This window comes from Ranitomeya variabilis, chromosome 8, assembly GCF_051348905.1.
Source record: "Ranitomeya variabilis isolate aRanVar5 chromosome 8, aRanVar5.hap1, whole genome shotgun sequence".
Taxonomy (NCBI): Eukaryota; Metazoa; Chordata; class Amphibia; order Anura; family Dendrobatidae; genus Ranitomeya; species Ranitomeya variabilis.
The window spans coordinates 26876761-26893546 of NC_135239.1; the positions used below are offsets into that span (position 1 = coordinate 26876761).

General features: G+C 42.9%; 1 protein-coding gene across 11 annotated transcripts in view; it reads left to right on the top strand.

Annotated features, from left to right (window-relative positions):
- ST3GAL3 (ST3 beta-galactoside alpha-2,3-sialyltransferase 3) overlaps positions 1–16401 on the top strand; it is a 308813-nt gene extending 292412 nt beyond the window's left edge. For all 11 annotated transcript variants that reach the window (XM_077277836.1, XM_077277842.1, XM_077277840.1 and 8 more), the window contains 3 exons: positions 8092–8238; positions 13810–13956; positions 15351–16401. In XM_077277836.1, the coding sequence (XP_077133951.1) occupies positions 8092–8238; positions 13810–13956; positions 15351–15440 (384 nt within the window). In that variant the 3' untranslated portion in view covers positions 15441–16401. The remainder of the gene's footprint in view (positions 1–8091; positions 8239–13809; positions 13957–15350) is intronic.
- Positions 16402–16786: the final 385 nt, after the last annotated feature.

A 16786-nucleotide genomic window follows, 5' to 3' on the forward strand; every position in this document is an offset into this window, starting at 1 on the left:
GACAGACACAGTTACCCATCTTGCCACAGCTCACATTGAGGTGCCATCCTGGATGAGCTGCACTACTTGAGCAACTTCTGTAGGTTGTAGACACCGCCTCATGCTACTGTATCTCTAGGAGTGAGAGCAATGACAAAATGCAAAAGTGACCAAAACAAAAGCCAAAAAGGATGAGAACAGAGAAATGGTCTGTGGTCACCCCCTGCAGAACCACTCCTTTATAGAGATTGTCTTGGTAATTGCCTATCATTTCTGCCTGTTGTCTGTTCCATTTGCACAACAGCAGGAGAAAATGATTCACAATCGGTGTTGATTCATAACTGGACAGGTTGATGTCACAGAAGTGTGATTGACTTGGAGCTACATTGTGTTAAGTGTTCCCTTTATTTTTTCAGCACTGTATATCACTGACTGTTATTTCTTTCCACAGCTGATGCAGTTCCACATTAATAATAGGCTGAACAAACTCATTTTTACCCTGGGACTATACTGCTACTGCACATTTTTGCACTATAAATACAGTCCTGATGCACCGTCCATTATTTCTGCAGACTATTGAAAATACTCTGATGCTGGGGAGGTGATTTCTTCATGATATTTCCTCTTTGTCTCTACGTAGCCTGAGCCTTAAAGGGAAACATTAAGGTTCTAAAAGGAAAGTGTCAATTTCAAAGGAACTGCTCCTGTAAAATCTACCACCCCGTGTTGTTTTTGAGCTTTTAGGGACAATATGAAACAGCTGCAAGTGTCCAAATATTTCTATTTTAAAGATGAAAATGATACGACGTCGAAACCATCTCAAGTTGTTCTCGTGAACGAGTCTCACGCATTCATGGTTTCCCAGCGCCTTGTACATGGATAATAATGGCTGTGTAAGTGCAGATGTGTGTGACCCCCGTACACAAAACCCTTTTATTATGTGGCGGCCCACATGGCCAGATGGACTGTATCCTGCTGATATTTACAATGCACTAGACACGTTCACACCTCATTTTGTTTGGCGCACACGTACCAGGATTTCATTTGTTTGCACAGCGATTCATCCGTTTTTATACTTGACGAGGGAGAAATCAGTTTTCCACGTTACTGGATGATGTAGAAGATTACTAGCCACTCAGCAATCAGAGTAGAAAATACTGAAGCACTAAACTAAACAAAAGCAAAAAATATAGTATAATAGATCTCTTGCAGGAGTTATTTTAAAGGGAATCTTTTAGTAGGATCAACCCTCCTAAGCCGTCTATGTGGGCATTTAGGTCATAGAAAGCTGAATAAAATGATACCTAGATATCTGCGATCCGATGTCATATTCAAGAGAAATCCACATTTTATTTTATATGTTAATGATTTGCTTAAGATCTATGGGCGGGGCATAGATCTCACTTAACCCCTTCCCGACCTGTGACACAGCGTATGCGTCATGAAAGTCGGTGCCAATCCGACCTGTGACGCATATGCTGTGTCACAGAATGATCGCGTCCCTGCAGATCGGGTGAAGGGGTTAACTCCCATTTTACTCGATCTGCAGAGACAGGGGGAGTGGTACTTCAGCCCGGGGGGGTGGCTTCACCCCCCCCCCCCCCGTGGCTACGATCGCTCTGATTGGCTGTTGAAAGTGAAACAGCCAATCAGAGCGATTTGTAATATTTCACCTATGAAAATGGTGAAATATTACAATCCAGCCATGGCCGATGCTGCAATAGCATCTGCCATGGCTGGAGAACCCGATCTGCCCCCACCCCACCCCACCGATCACCTCCCCAGTCGTCCTTTTTGCCCCGATCTCCGTTCCGCTCCCCTCCTCCCTCCTGTCGGCTCCCCCGGTCCTCCTGTCCGCTCCCCAGGTCCTCCGATCCCCCCCCCCCCCCGTGTTCCAATCCCACCCCCCCATACTTACCTAGCTCCGATGTCCCTCCCGGTGTCCGGCCGTCTGCTTCATGGGCGCCGCCATCTTGGAAAATGGCGGGCGCATGCGCAGTGCGCCCGCCGAATCTGCCAGCCGGCAGATTCGTTCCTGCACATTTTGGTCGCTGTGATAAGTTCTATCACAGCGATCAAAATAAAACAAAAATAGTAAATAAATCCCCCCCTTTATCACCCCCATAATAAAATATAGAAAATATAATTATTTTCATTGTTTTTCCATTAGGGTTAGGGGTAGGGTTAGGGGTATGGTTGCACTTAGGGTTGCACTTAGGGTTGCACTTAGGGCTAGGGTTGCACTTAGGGTTGCACTTAGGGCTAGGGTTGCACTTAGGGTTGCACTTAGGGCTAGGGTTGCACTTAGGGCTAGGGTTGCACTTAGGGTTGCACTTAGGGTTGCACTTAGGGCTAGGGTTGCACTTAGGGTTGCACTTAGGGCTAGGGTTGCACTTAGGGTTGCACTTAGGGCTAGGGTTGCACTTAGGGCTAGGGTTGCACTTAGGGTTGCACTTAGGGTTAGGGTTGCGCTTAGGGTTGCACTTAGGGTTGCACTTAGGGCTAGGGTTGCACTTAGGGCTAGGGATGCACTTAGGGCTAGGGATGCACTTAGGGCTAGGGATGCACTTAGGGCTAGGGATGCACTTAGGGCTAGGGTTAGAATTAGGGTTAGAATTAGGGTTGGAATTAGGGTTAGAATTAGGCTATGTGCACACGGTGCGGATTTGGTTGCGGATCCGCAGCGGATTGGTCGCTGCAGATTCGTATCAGTTTTCCATCACGTTTACAGTACCACGTAAACCTATGGAAAACCAAATCCGCTGTGCCCATGGTGCGGAAAATACAGCGCGGAAACGCTGCGTTGTATTTTCCGCAGCATGTCAATTCTTTGTGCAATTCCGCAGCGTTTTACACCTGCTCCATAATAGGAATCCGCAAGTGAAATCCACACAAAAAACACTGGAAATCCGCGGTAAATCAGCAGGTAAAGCGCAGTGCGTTTTACCTGCAGATTTTTCAAAAACTGCGGAAAAATCCACACAAATCCGCAACGTGAGCACATAGCCTTAGGGTTAGGGTTGGAATTAGAGGTAAGACTAGGGTTAGGGGTGTGTTGGGTTTAGGGTTGTGGTTAGGGTTGGGATTAGAGTTAGGGGTGTGTTGGGGTTAGTGTTGGAGTTAGAATTGAGGGGTTTCCACTTTTTAGGCACATCAGGGGGTCTCCAAACGCGACACGGCGCCACCATTGATTCCAGCCAATCTTGCGTTGAAAAAGTAAAATGGTGCTCTCTCCCTTCCGAGCCCCGACGTGTGCCCAAACAGTGCTTTACCCCCACATATGGGGTACCAGCGTACGCAGGAGAAACTGATCAACAACTTTTGGGGTCCAATTTCTCCTGTAACCCTTGGGAAAATAAAAAATTGCGGGCTAAAAAATTATTTTTGAGGAAGGAAAAATGATTTTTTATTTTCACGGCTCTGCGTTATAAACTTCTGTGAAGCACTTAGGGGTTCAAAGTGCTCACTACACATCTAGATAAGTTCCCTTGGGGTTTTAGTTTCCAAAATGGGGTCACTTGTGGGGAGTTTCTACTGTTTAGGCACATCAGGGGCTCTGCAAACGCAACGTGACGCCCGCAGAGCATTCCATCAAAGTCTGCATTTCAAAACATCACTACTTCACTTCCAAGCCCCGGCATGTGCCCAAACAGTGGTTTACCCCCACATATGGGGTATCAGCATACTCAGGAGAAACTGGACAACAACTCTTGGGGTCAAATTTCTCCTGTTACCCTTGGGAAAATAAAAAAATCAGGGCTAAAAAAAATTTTTTTGAGGAAAGAAAACGTATTTATTATTTTCACGGCTCTGCGTTATAAACTTCTGTGAAGCACTTAGGGGTTCAAAGTGCTCACCACACATCTAGATAATTTCCTTTGGGGGTCTAGTTTCCAAAATGGGGTCACTTGTGGGGGGTTTCTACTGTTTAGGCACATCAGGGGCTCTGCAAACGCAACGTGACGCCCGCAGAGCATTCCATCAAAGTCTGCATTTCAAAACGTCACTACTTCCCTTCCGAACCCCGACGTGTGCCCAAACAGTGGTTTACCCCCACATATGGGGTATCGGCGTACTCAGGAGAAACTGGACAACAACTATTGGGGTCAAATTTCCCCTGTTACCCTTTGGAAAATAAAAAATTCAGGGCTAAAAAAAAATTTTTGAGAAAATAAATTTTTTTTTTTATTTTCATGGCTCTGCGTTATAAACTTCTGTGAAGCACTTGGGGGTTCAAAGTGCTCACCACACATCTAGATTAGTTCCTTGGGAGGTCTAGTTTCCAAAATGGGGTCACTTATGGGGAAGCTCCAATGTTTAGGCACACAGGGGCTCTCCAAACGCGACATGGTGTCCGCTAATGATTGGAGCTAATTTTCCATTCAAAAAGCCAAATGGCGTGCCTTCCCTTCCAAGCCCTGCCGTGCACCCAAACAGTGGTTTACCCCCACATATGGGGTATCATCGTACTCAGGACAAACTGGACAACAACATTTGGGGTCCAATTTCTCCTGTTACCCTTGGGAAAATAAAAAATTCTGGGCTAAAAATCATTTTTGAGGAAAGAAAAATTATTTTTTATTTTCACGGCTCTGCGTTATAAACTTCTGTGAAGCACTTGTTGGTTTAAAGTGCTCACTATGCATCTAGATAAGTTCCTTGGGGGGGTCTAGTTTCCAAAATGGGGTCACTTGTGGGGGAGCTCCAATGTTTAGGCACACAGGGGCTCTCCAAACGCGACATGGTGTCCGCTAACGATTGGAGCTCATTTTCCATTCAAAAAGTCAAATGGCGCGCCTTCCCTTCCGAGCCTTGCCATGCGCCCAAACAGTGGTTTACCCCCACATATGAGGTATCGGCGTACTCAGGAGAAATTGCCCAACAAATTTTAGGATCCATTTTATCCTGTCGCCCATGTGAAAATTAAAAAATTGAGGCTAAAAGAATTTTTTTGTGAAAAAAAAGTACTTTTTCATTTTTACGGATCAATTTGTGAAGCACCTGAGGGTTCAAAGTGCTCACTATGCATCTAGATAAGTTCCTTGGGGGGGGTCTCCTTTCCAAAATGGGGTCACTTGTGGGGAAGCTCCAATGTTTAGGCACACAGGGGCTCTCCAAACGCGACATGGTGTCCGCTAACGATGGAGATAATTTTTCATTCAAAAAGTCAAATGGCGCTCCTTCCCTTCCGCGCCTTACCTTGTGCCCAAACAGTGGTTTACCCCCACATGTGAGGTATCAGTGTACTCAGGAGAAATTGCCCAACAAATTTTAGGATCCATTTTATCCTGTTGCCCATGTGAAAATTAAAAAATTGAGGCTAAAATAATTTTTTTGTGAAAAAAAAGTACTTTTTCATTTTTACGGATCAATTTGTGAAGCACCTGGGGGTTTAAAGTGCTCACTATGCATCTAGATAAGTTCCTTGGGGCGTCTAGTTTCCAAAATGGGGTCACTTGTGGGGGAGCTCCAATGTTTAGGCACACGGGGGCTCTCCAAACGCGACATGGTGTCCGCTAAAGATTGGAGCCAATTTTTCATTCAAAAAGTCAAATGGCGCTCCTTCCCTTCCGAGTTCTGCCGTGCGCCCAAACAGTGGTTTACCCCCACATATGAGGTATCAGCGTACTCAGAACAAATTGGACAACAACGTTCGTGGTCCAGTTTCTCCTTTTACCCTTGGGAAAATAAAAAAATTGTTGCTAAAAGATCATTTTTGTGACTAAAAAGTTAAATGTTCATTTTTTCCTTCCATGTTGCTTCTGCTGCTGTGAAACACCTGAAGGGTTAATAAACTTCTTGAATGTGGTTTTGAGCACCTTGAGGGGTGCAGTTCTTAGAATGGTGTCACTTTTGGGTATTTTCAGCCATATAGAACCCTCAAATTGACTTCAAATGTGAGGTGGTCCCTAAAAAAAATGGTTTTGTAAATTTTGTTGTAAAAATGAGAAATCACTGGTCAAATTTTAACCCTTATAACTTCCTAGCAAAAAAAAATGTTGTTTCCAAAATTGTGCTGATGTAAAGTAGACATGTGGGAAATGTTATTTATTAACTATTTTGTGTCACATAACTCTCTGGTTTAACAGAATAAAAATTCAAAATGTGAAAATTGCAAAATTTTCAAAATTTTCGCCAAATTTCCATTTTTTTCACAAATAAACGCAGAAATTATCGACCTAAATTTACCACTAACATGAAGCCCAATATGTCACGAAAAAAACAATCTCAGAATCGCTAGGATCCGTTGAAGCGTTCCTGAGTTATTACCTCATAAAGGGACACTGGTCAGAATTGCAAAAAACGGCAAGGTCATTAAGGCCAAAATAGGCTGGGTCATGAAGGGGTTAAAGCCTGCCTCCAGAGTTTATTGTAAATGAGGGGGTTTCACCAGTGTGCGACTTGTAGATCAGGAGAGCAGACTGTCAGTCATTAAATGTCTCACACTGGTAACGCCACCTCATTTACAATAAGCCCTGGAGGCAGGTTTTAAGTGAGATCTATACCCCGCCCATAGATCTTAACAACTTAATTACATATTACAAAAAACATGGATTTCTCTGGCATAAGACATCGGATCACAGATATCAAGATATCATTTTATTTAGCTTTTTATGACCTACATGCCCATTTAGAAAAGTCAGGAGGGAAGACCGACCCTGCTGACAGATTCCCTTTAAAGTTGATGTACACCCATACAAGATGGCAAATAGTCATAGAGACATGATAAGGAATGTGTACACTCCAACACCACAGGAAGGTAAATAAATCTTAAACTGGAATTGCCTATTTAAGATAAAGAAATTGGCACAATGTGCATATATTTAGAAAAAAAACAATGCTTACGCATTTCGGGTAGAAAAATATCTGATTAAACATCCCTTTTGGACCATTAAGAGCCATTTGACCTGGTAGCCAGACCGGTGCTACACCGTGCACCACACCCAGGACACCAAGCAATGCAGCCTTTTAGTACTGTATATCTTATGTGACACTGCAGAGTTTCAGTATGTCTTCTGCAGTGCCGCTTTACAATATGTTCATACAGTGCTTTTTTAGTTGCATTTCTGTCCGCTTGAAAAACATAGCGACAGGAAACTCGTTTCGTACATTGCACAGTTTTTTAAATCTATTTTTAATTCAATTGAATGGTTACAAGAAATGCAGTGCAGACCAATAAAATGCACCGTGTGGATGAGATTTTAGAAATTTGTTTTGCTGCTGCTGTAAAACGACGATTTTCTTTTCTCGCACAAAAAAATGCTGCAGAAATGTAATCTGTAAATATAACCCATCACTGCAGTTTACGGTTACCCTATGTGATGCAACTTAACACTACAGTCTAGGCATGTCCTATGTGCTGCAGTTTTACGATAAAATCACCAGTGCTTCTGCTTGTTCTAACTTCAGCATATCTTCTCCCTGCCGACTATTACAAGCAGAAGCCAAAAGGGAAAAGTGTAAAGCTGCATGCATCTTGTACAGAGAGAGTGGATTCTTTGCACAATCATTGTGAGCCATCAGAGTTTAATAACTCTGCAGTCAATCACTGCATGGTGTCTCGTATTATACGACTTATATAAATCAGAAATTATATCTTCAACTGAGGAACCAGGATGAGTAAAGCTGCGGAGTGAAGGATACAAGAACCACCAGGAGGGATCGAGGGACAATGATGTCAACCTATAGTTCACAGGAAATCAGAGTCTGACTTCCTGTCTACACAGCAGAACATGTGCTGGACTGGTAGTCACACTGGGTGTCACATGACCTAGCTGCGCATCATGGAAACGTGCAAAATGTATGGATGGAAGTGAGCTGGAATGTAATAATCAGCTACAATTTTGCAGATGAGTTACCATTATAATGGCAAAAAATGTAATTGTTGATGTTCTAATTTAAGGTTCTAAGATACCTAAACATATTTTACCATAAGTGTCTAGATAAGTATATATATATATATATATATATATATATATATATATATATATATATATATATATATACACACATCTCATTCATTTTTTTGATCTAACATGCAGTGTAAAGAATGGTGGTTTTCATTACTGTGGTTTTTTCTGTTTATGAATTTTTTTTTTGTCTCATTATCAGAGCGCTTCAGATGGATTCTGGAAGTCAGTCGCCACTCGGGTACCACGAGAGCCAAATGAGATCCGTATCCTGAACCCATACTTTATCCAAGAAGCTGCATTCAGTTTTATCGGGCTGCCATTCAACAACGGACTTATGGGCAGAGGGGTAAGCACCGGCACAGATGTGAACGGAGTAGAAAATAATCCCAGAAAGAACATGTTTTTGGTTTTCATGGCTGCAATGATGACGTCAGGTCTATACATGTGACCACTGCAGCCAATCATCGGCATCATCAGTCTCGTTTCGTATACGGCTGAGGCCAGTGCACAGATAACTATAAGATATTTTTGTTATTTTATCACATTGTCTGCCTCTGGCCACATTTTTTAGGAACTTGGAAAACATCTTTAAGGAAATGGGCCATTAGGTACTGGACAATTTAGATTCATTAGTTATCCTATAACTCTGACGTCCTGATTTATGCTTCTGTCTTACCTGAGAGACTCGCAGATTGTCCGTTTTAGGTCCCAATATAAAGTAACCAAACATTAATGATGGCTTAATGATTATTGATTAGTTTTAGACAAAGCAGCAGATTAGATCTTGACCCCAGGGGAGTTAAGTGAGTGAGGTCATCCTAAGGGGATCCTGCTTCCCCCTTATCTGTATTTTGCCTTTTTACTGTGTTTTCTTGTATACACTTGATGTCAGTTTTTGCTGTTTTTTTTTTGTATATTTTGTATAAAGAACAATTCACTTAAAAGAAAAAAAAAAAAAGTTTGAGGATCCCCATATAATCTCGCCGAAAAGATGTTTCCTCTGTTGTGACGCTATATCTACAGGTAGTTCTCGAAACTCTATCTTTTACTTTGGGTCTATATCCAATACTTACTGTAGATATATTCTAGGAGAAAAACCTAAATATACCAATAATACAACACATGGTTTTCTTCAGTTCATCAATACGAGTATCAGGATCCATATAACGGCATATAGGGCATCAATGCAATCATGATGTTTGAGGCTGTAAATGAGAACCTAGAACATTGTAACTCCTCCACTTTATGCTGTTCTCAGCGGAATTATAGATCAGCCCATGTTTATTGTGTCCCATCTGCTCTGTGGCTCTTACCTACTGACCCAGTCTAGTCATTTTGACATATCCACATCGTCAAGAGAAAAGGATCCGGAGCTCTATGTGGTGTCAAAAATAACAAATTTTAATAGTGCCATCCAGAAAGAACAACGTTTCGGTCTACTTTAGACCGTCATCAGTCAGACTGTCATGTAGAAAGCTGCATTACAAGTGAAGTGCTACAGGAAACGGCTCATATGTTCCTGGACGGCGCTTGTTGTGAATTCTGCTTTTGGGTTTCCTCCGGTGGTTGTTGGTAGTAATGCAGTTGTCCCTGGGTTGCAATCCTGGGCAGGTGTCCCTGCTGATTGCAGCTCTGACTGGGATATTTAGGTGTGCAGGATTCATTAGCCCTTGCCAGTTGTCCATTGTTCTTGGAGGTTTTGCATCTCTGTCTGGTTCCTCCTGCCCTGCTGCCAAAACAGCAAAGATAAGTGTCTGGTTTTGTTTCTGCAGCACACATGCTGTGTGCTTTACAATTCAGTACTATTCAATGTTTTTTCTTGTCCAGCTTAGACTGTGTTTGGATATTTTAGTCAAGTTGGATTCTCAGGAGATGCAGATATACATTCCATGTCTTTAGTTAGATGGTGGAATTTTTGTATTATCTGCTGTGGATATTTTTAGGGTTTTAATACTGACCGCTTAGTATTCTGTCCTATCCTTTCCTATTTAGCTAGCGTGGCCTCTGTTGCTAAATCCTGATTTCTGCCTGCGTGTGTCTTTCCTCTAATACTCACAGTCAATATTTGTGGGGGGCTGCCTATCCTTTGGGGTTCTGCTCTGAGGCAAGATAGAATTCCCATTTCCATCTATAGGGGTATTTAGTCCTCCGGCTGTGTCGAGGTGTCTAGGATGTGTTAGGTACACCCCACGGCTACTTCTAGTTGCGGTGACAGTTTAGGGTTTGCGGTCAGTACAGGTTCCACCTACTCCTGAGAAGGTCTCATGCGGCTCCAAGGTCACCGGAGCATAACAGGCGCTTCATCCAGGGTATTGGGAGCCGTTTCCCGACAGCACTTCACTTGTAATACAGTTTTCAACATGGCAAATCTGACTGATGAAGGTCTAAAGTAGACCGAAACGTTGCACCTTTAAAGATTATTCTTTTCAACACCACAAGGAGCGCCGGATCCGTTTCTCCTGTTTAGTAAGGGGTGGTTCTCCTCCTGGGTACCCACAGATACGAATGGAGTGACGTGTATCCTCGTTACATATGCGCATCATTACTCACTGGACACTTCTTGCCAATCTTTGCCATTTACAAGTCTGTATATTTAGAGCTGTTCTACCATACGTCAATAATCCCCCCAAGCACTCGCTTTTCCCCCATTGTTCTGTTATCTCCAAAATTGTACATTTGGGATTGGATGCTTTGCTCTGTAAAGATGTAACACAACACCTTTTTAATAAAACGTAAATAACACCCTCAATAAACAGGTAAACAACTCTGAGAAAAAAAACATGTTCTTATCATTGACTACATTCGACAGGAAATCATCTCCCAATCTCTTCATACCATGCACTGTCCTCCCTCCCCCACTGCATCTAGTTCACTCTCTGACTTTGAACCAGTTACAGAAGAAGAAGTAATCAGGCTCCTTGCATCTTCTTGCCCAACCACTCGCACCAGTGACCCCATTCCGTCACATCTCCTCCAGTCCCTTTCCTCGGCTGTCACCTCTCACCTAACAAAAACATTCAACCTTTCTCTCACTTCCGGTATTATTCCCTCCTCATTTAAGCATGCCATCATACATCCATTACTTAGAAAACCCTCCCTCGACCAAAACTGTGCCGCTAATCATAGACCTGTCTCTAATCTTCCCTTCATCTCTAAACTCCTCGAACGCCTGGTCCACTCCCGTCTTACCCGCTATCTCTCAGATAACTCTCTTCTCGACCCTCTTCAATCTGGCTTCCGCTCTTTACACTCTACTGAAACTGCCCTCACTAAAGTCTCTAATGACCTACTAACAGCTAAATCTAATGGTCACTACTCCATGCTAATTCTCTTGGATCTCTCCGCAGCATTCGACACTGTGGATCATCAGCTCCTCCTCACTATGCTCCGCTCCATCGGCCTCAAGGACACCGTTCTCTCCTGGTTCTCCTCCTATCTCTCTGACCGATCCTTCACTGTATGTTTTGCTGGTTCCTCCTCCTCTCACCTTCCCCTTACTGTTGGGGTTCCTCAGGATCAGTCCTAGGCCCCCTCCTCTTCTCTTTGTATACTGCCCCTATTGGACAAACAATCAGTAGATTTGGTTTCCAGTACCATCTCTATGCTGACGACATCCAATTATACACCTCTTCTCCTGTTATCACGCCGACCTTTTTAGAAAACACCAGTGATTGTCTTACCGCTGTCTCTAACATCATGTCCTCCCTCAATCTGAAACTGAACCTGTCAAAAACTGAACTCCTCGTGTTCTCTCCCTCTACTAACCTACCTTTGCCTGACATTGCCATCTCCGTGTGCGGTTCCACCATTACTCCAAAGCAACATGCCCGCTGCCTTGGGGTCATCCTTGATTCGGAACTTTCATTCACCCCCCACATCCGATCACTGGCTCGCTCTTCTTATCTGCATCTCAAAAACATTTCTAGAATTCGCCCTTTTCTTACTTTAGACTCTGCAAAAACACTTACTGTTTCACTTATTCATTCCCGTCTGGACTATTGTAACTCTCTACTAATCGGCCTCCCTCTTACCAAACTCTCCCCGCTCCAATCTGTCCTGAATGCTGCTGCCAGAATCATATTCCTCACCAACCGTTGCACCGATGCCTCTACACTGTGCCAGTCATTACACTGGCTACCCATCCACTCCAGAACCCTCATCCACAAAGCACTCCATGGCTCAGCACCACCCTACATATCCTCTCTGGTCTCAGTCTGCCACCCTATCCGTGCCCTCCGCTCCGCTAATGACCTCAGGTTAGCATCCTCAATAATCAGAACCTCCCACTCCCGTCTCCAAGACTTTACACGTGCTGCGCCGATTCTTTGGAATGCATTACATAGGTTAATACGATTAATCCCCAATCCCCACAGTTTTAAGCGCGCCCTAAAAACTCATTTGTTCAGACTGGCCTAACGCATTAACCTAACGATCCCTGTGTGGCCTATTAAAAAAAAAAATAACCATAATCAGGTTCCTCGGATCATGTTCTCATACACTTTATGCAGTTAATAGCCTCTGTGTCTGTACTGCTACATACTTAGGCAGTGAACTGGTTCATGCAGCTTTACATGAACACCCGAGCCTTACACTATGGCTGGTCCAAATAACTAAAGCAATTGTTACCATCCACCTCTCGTGTCTCCCCTTTTCCTCATAGGTTGTAAGCTTGCGAGCAGGGCCCTCATTCCTCCTGGTATCTGTTTTGAACTGTGATTTCTGTTATGCTGTAATGTCTGTTGTCTGTACAAGTCCCCTCTATAAGTTGTAAAGCGCTGCGGAATATGTTGGCGCTATATAAATAAAAATTATTATTATTATCAAACGTAACGTATGTGTTTCTGCCATGAATGATCCCGTAGATGCCGCTTTCTATACTTTCTGGAGCGTGTCTGGCCATTGCATCTCCTGTCGACGACGACGCGGCAGCCGGGGGAATTGCCATCTCATGTCCCCGGGAAGTGTTCAATGAGATTATGGACTTGCGGCTCGGGATGAATGAATGAGACGGAGAGTTTGTGATGTGTCCTAAGCTCCTGCGCGGTGATTATCAGCAGCTCTTCCATTGTGACATATGGACGATTAATCTCTGCCGGCTGATTTAGTGCTTCCATCTGCTCAGTCTGCTATGTTTTTGGCCAGGACTATGTAGACACTAAAGAATTCGGCATAACCTTTCTTTCTTCAGCAAGTCAAGGTATTGAGAGGAAAATATCATATGACAATAGTATATCAATATCCTCCGGATCATTGGCCATCCATTGTGGGTATGTTGGGCTTTCCTTTTATCTTCCGCTGCGGGATGTTTTTTGGCATTCTCCTTGTAACCCAGCTGCTACTTGATATTAGGGCTATTTTGCTAAGAGAAGATGAACCACCCACGGCCATGGTGGTGTAAACTCTTGACATCCATACAGCTGGAGAACCTTGGTATAGACATAAGGAGCCAGGACAAGCAAGAATACAAAGGATGCAAGTGATACATTCACAGATTGCAAGCTCCTGTGTTCTCGAGGACTATATTGGCTCCGCAGAGTATAAGATGGTCCCAGTGCTGATATTATATGTACAGTCACAGATTTCAGTAGCCGGTGGCATGTCACACCAGACGCTATAGATCTTATATCGCTGGTATTCCGGCTGCGGGAAGCATCGCTGGGACATGAGCATAGGTTTGCCGGGTGGCTATCTATAGATAGTTGTCCTTGTTAAAGGGATAGTAGTAATACTTGAAATTCAGCGTTCTGCAGCCTCCTGTCTGGATACACGACTATATCATTGATGTAACGTTAGAATTGGATCCCATAGAAAATCTGTGATGGTGGAATATTGGTTTTTATTTTGTCTTCTTGCCTTTGGTAAGATGCTGTTATCGTGCATTTATTTCTTTTCTCTTTTTGTCACTTACGCCCAATAGAACATTCCGACGCTCGGAAGCGTGGCAATCACCATGGCGTTACATAACTGTGACGAGGTGGCGGTAGCAGGATTCGGATACGACATGAACCTTCCCAATGCTCCTCTTCACTATTATGAGACTATCAAGATGGCGGCCATTAAAGAGGTAGAGTATTCACCTTCTCTATTTATTTTTTTTTTATATCAGATTTTCATACTATCACTTTATCAATTCGACTCTGTAAATCATATGATATAAATCCTACAAGGATCAGACCACAAACTTAAAAATAAATACACGAATGAGGACGTCTAATGGAGGTGTAACCCCTTGGGATTATTCAGATGTCCGCGAAACTCGGTCTGAGCGCAGACTGCAATCCACGGACCGGCCGCGGGTCTGCTGACCCAAATACACGTATGATGCTGCTGGGTCAGTGCACGGATTGCAGTCCATCCTCGGGCCGCGATTCCCAGACGTCTGTATGACCCTTATGGTGCAGAGCAGACAGGAGCTAAGAGGCGGCTGTCACCGTGCTCGGCTCACCCTTGTACTTCATGGCCACATATCTATGTGAATAAGTGCGATCCAATGTTTTGTCGGATCGCACCCGGACCAATGTTACTCTATGGAGCCTTGCACACAAAAAAAAAAAATTGCTGCTTGCCCAAGTTTCATCTGATATTCGGATTGCACTCAGACATGCAAGGCAATGAGCACAGCAAAAAATGAGACTGCACTCGAGTGACATGTGAGTGCAGTCCGATATCCGTGGCCTCACAGAACGGAGAATTTTTCTTCTTCATTTTCTCCTCATCTGAGAGAATCAGATCACACAATTCTCACCCTCTGATCAAATGTTATTTACATAATCGACCCAATTCTCTCGGATGAGAGATTCGACCACCGTGTGCAACTGCCTTTGGTGCCATTTTACCCTATATTTTCCCATTTGTGGCCATGCTCAAGTCCATGACTGACTGCATCTCACTGGGGTGGTCATTGGTAAAGCTAAGGTTACCCTACTCTTCATTTCAGGTTAGAAAAAGCCAAGAATAATCAGAGATTTATATATGTAATAATCACAGAATTCTATATTTAATAATCACAGAATTCTATATTTAATAATATAATTATATATTTAATAATCACAGAATTCTATATTTAATAATATAATTATATATTTAATAATCACAGAATTCTATGTTTAATAATATAATTCTATATTTAATAATCACAGATGTATATATTTAATAATCACAGAATTCTATATTTAATAATCACCGAATTCTTTATTTAATAATCACAGAATTCTATATTTAATAATCGCATAATTCTATATTTAATAATCACAGATTTATATATTTAATAATCACAGAATTCTCTATTTAATATAATTCTATATTTAATAATCACATATTTATATATTTAATAATCACAGAATTCTATACTTAATAATATAATTCTATATTTAATAATCGCATAATTCTATATTTAATAATCACAGAATTATATATTTTACGTCTCACCTTTATCCTTTTTTTTAATTTTATTTCTAGTCTTGGACCCATAATATTCAGAAAGAGAAGGAATTTTTAAGGAAGTTGGTGAAATCTCGTGTAATAAATGACCTCACCAGCGGCATCTGACCGGAGCGGCGAGCGTGACCTGGACAGTAGCCATTACCGGAGCTGATCGCAGGGGCCCATTCCACAGACCGGCGTGCATGCCATCAGGGGGCTTGACGTTCTTTGGGACAGCTCGGCAACACAACCCTGCCGCCATGGGAAGAGGAGGCCGTGACAATGGATGCCTGCAGATACATAATTCTCTCAGAACTGTTTTTTTTTTTTTTTATTAGTTGGTAAACACAACTTTATCCAAGAGAAAAAAAAAGGATAATAATGTGTAAAGGAATCCCTTGTGCCAAACGCACCTCCGGATATGGATGCGAGGTGCGAATGGTGAACCGCATACATTTTGAATGTACAAAGTATTATTTTCTAGATACTTTACGCATGGGACTGTGCCGCCGAGGAGGCCGAGATATGGGCAGAGGACACTGACACATATGCAGAAGATGCACATACGGATATATCGTCGCCGGCTTCTCGCAGGTTCCTTCCCTTGTTGAGAAGAAAACACGACCGTCCAGAGTTGGGGCATTGTTGGTGCTGCTATTATGTAGATGGGCCAATATTCAGTCTATCTATATGTTTGTCTTTGACTGTGTTATTATTGGGGGGTTCGAGTGGGTAACTTGTATAATTTAAGGTCATGGATCAGTGTTAGAATTTTGCCATTGATCAGTGTTTGAATTACTTGCACCAAGAGCAGCGGTCGCCCTGGACTCTTAGTTCGCTCCCACCCTTATGGTTACAAGGATAGGAAGCATGATCTGAGCCCAGGCCCGGCTCCTATACTGACATATACGTAAATGTGACTCACCAACACATCAGCAATACATTTCATATCATGGAAAGACTGGTCCAGGCCAGCAATAGACCACCCGCAGCGGTATTACTGACCTGACTGAGGTGGGAGCATTCCACTGCAGCTGGAGAGGAGTCCTGCAACAGGATTATCATTAAACCCCATTTTGTGCCGGAAGATCTGTGTTTGGCTGTTTTATTTGCATTACTGTGTTTGCTGCAATAGATGCAATGTTCATTATCATATATGATTTGTGTGTTTCACAATAACCTGAATAGAACAGATTGAGTTACCATATACATACATTACAGATTGTGTACTGACCCTGGGTTACATCCTGTATTATACCCCAGAGCTGCACTCACTATTCTGCTGGTGCAGTCACTGTGTACATACATTACTGATCCTGTACTGATCCTGGGTTACCTCCTGTATTATGCTCCGGAGCTGCACTCACTATTCTGCTGGTGCAGTCACTGTGTACATACATTACTGATCCTGAGTTACATCCTGTATTATACCCCAGAGCTGCACTCACTATTCTGCTGGTGCAGTCACTGTG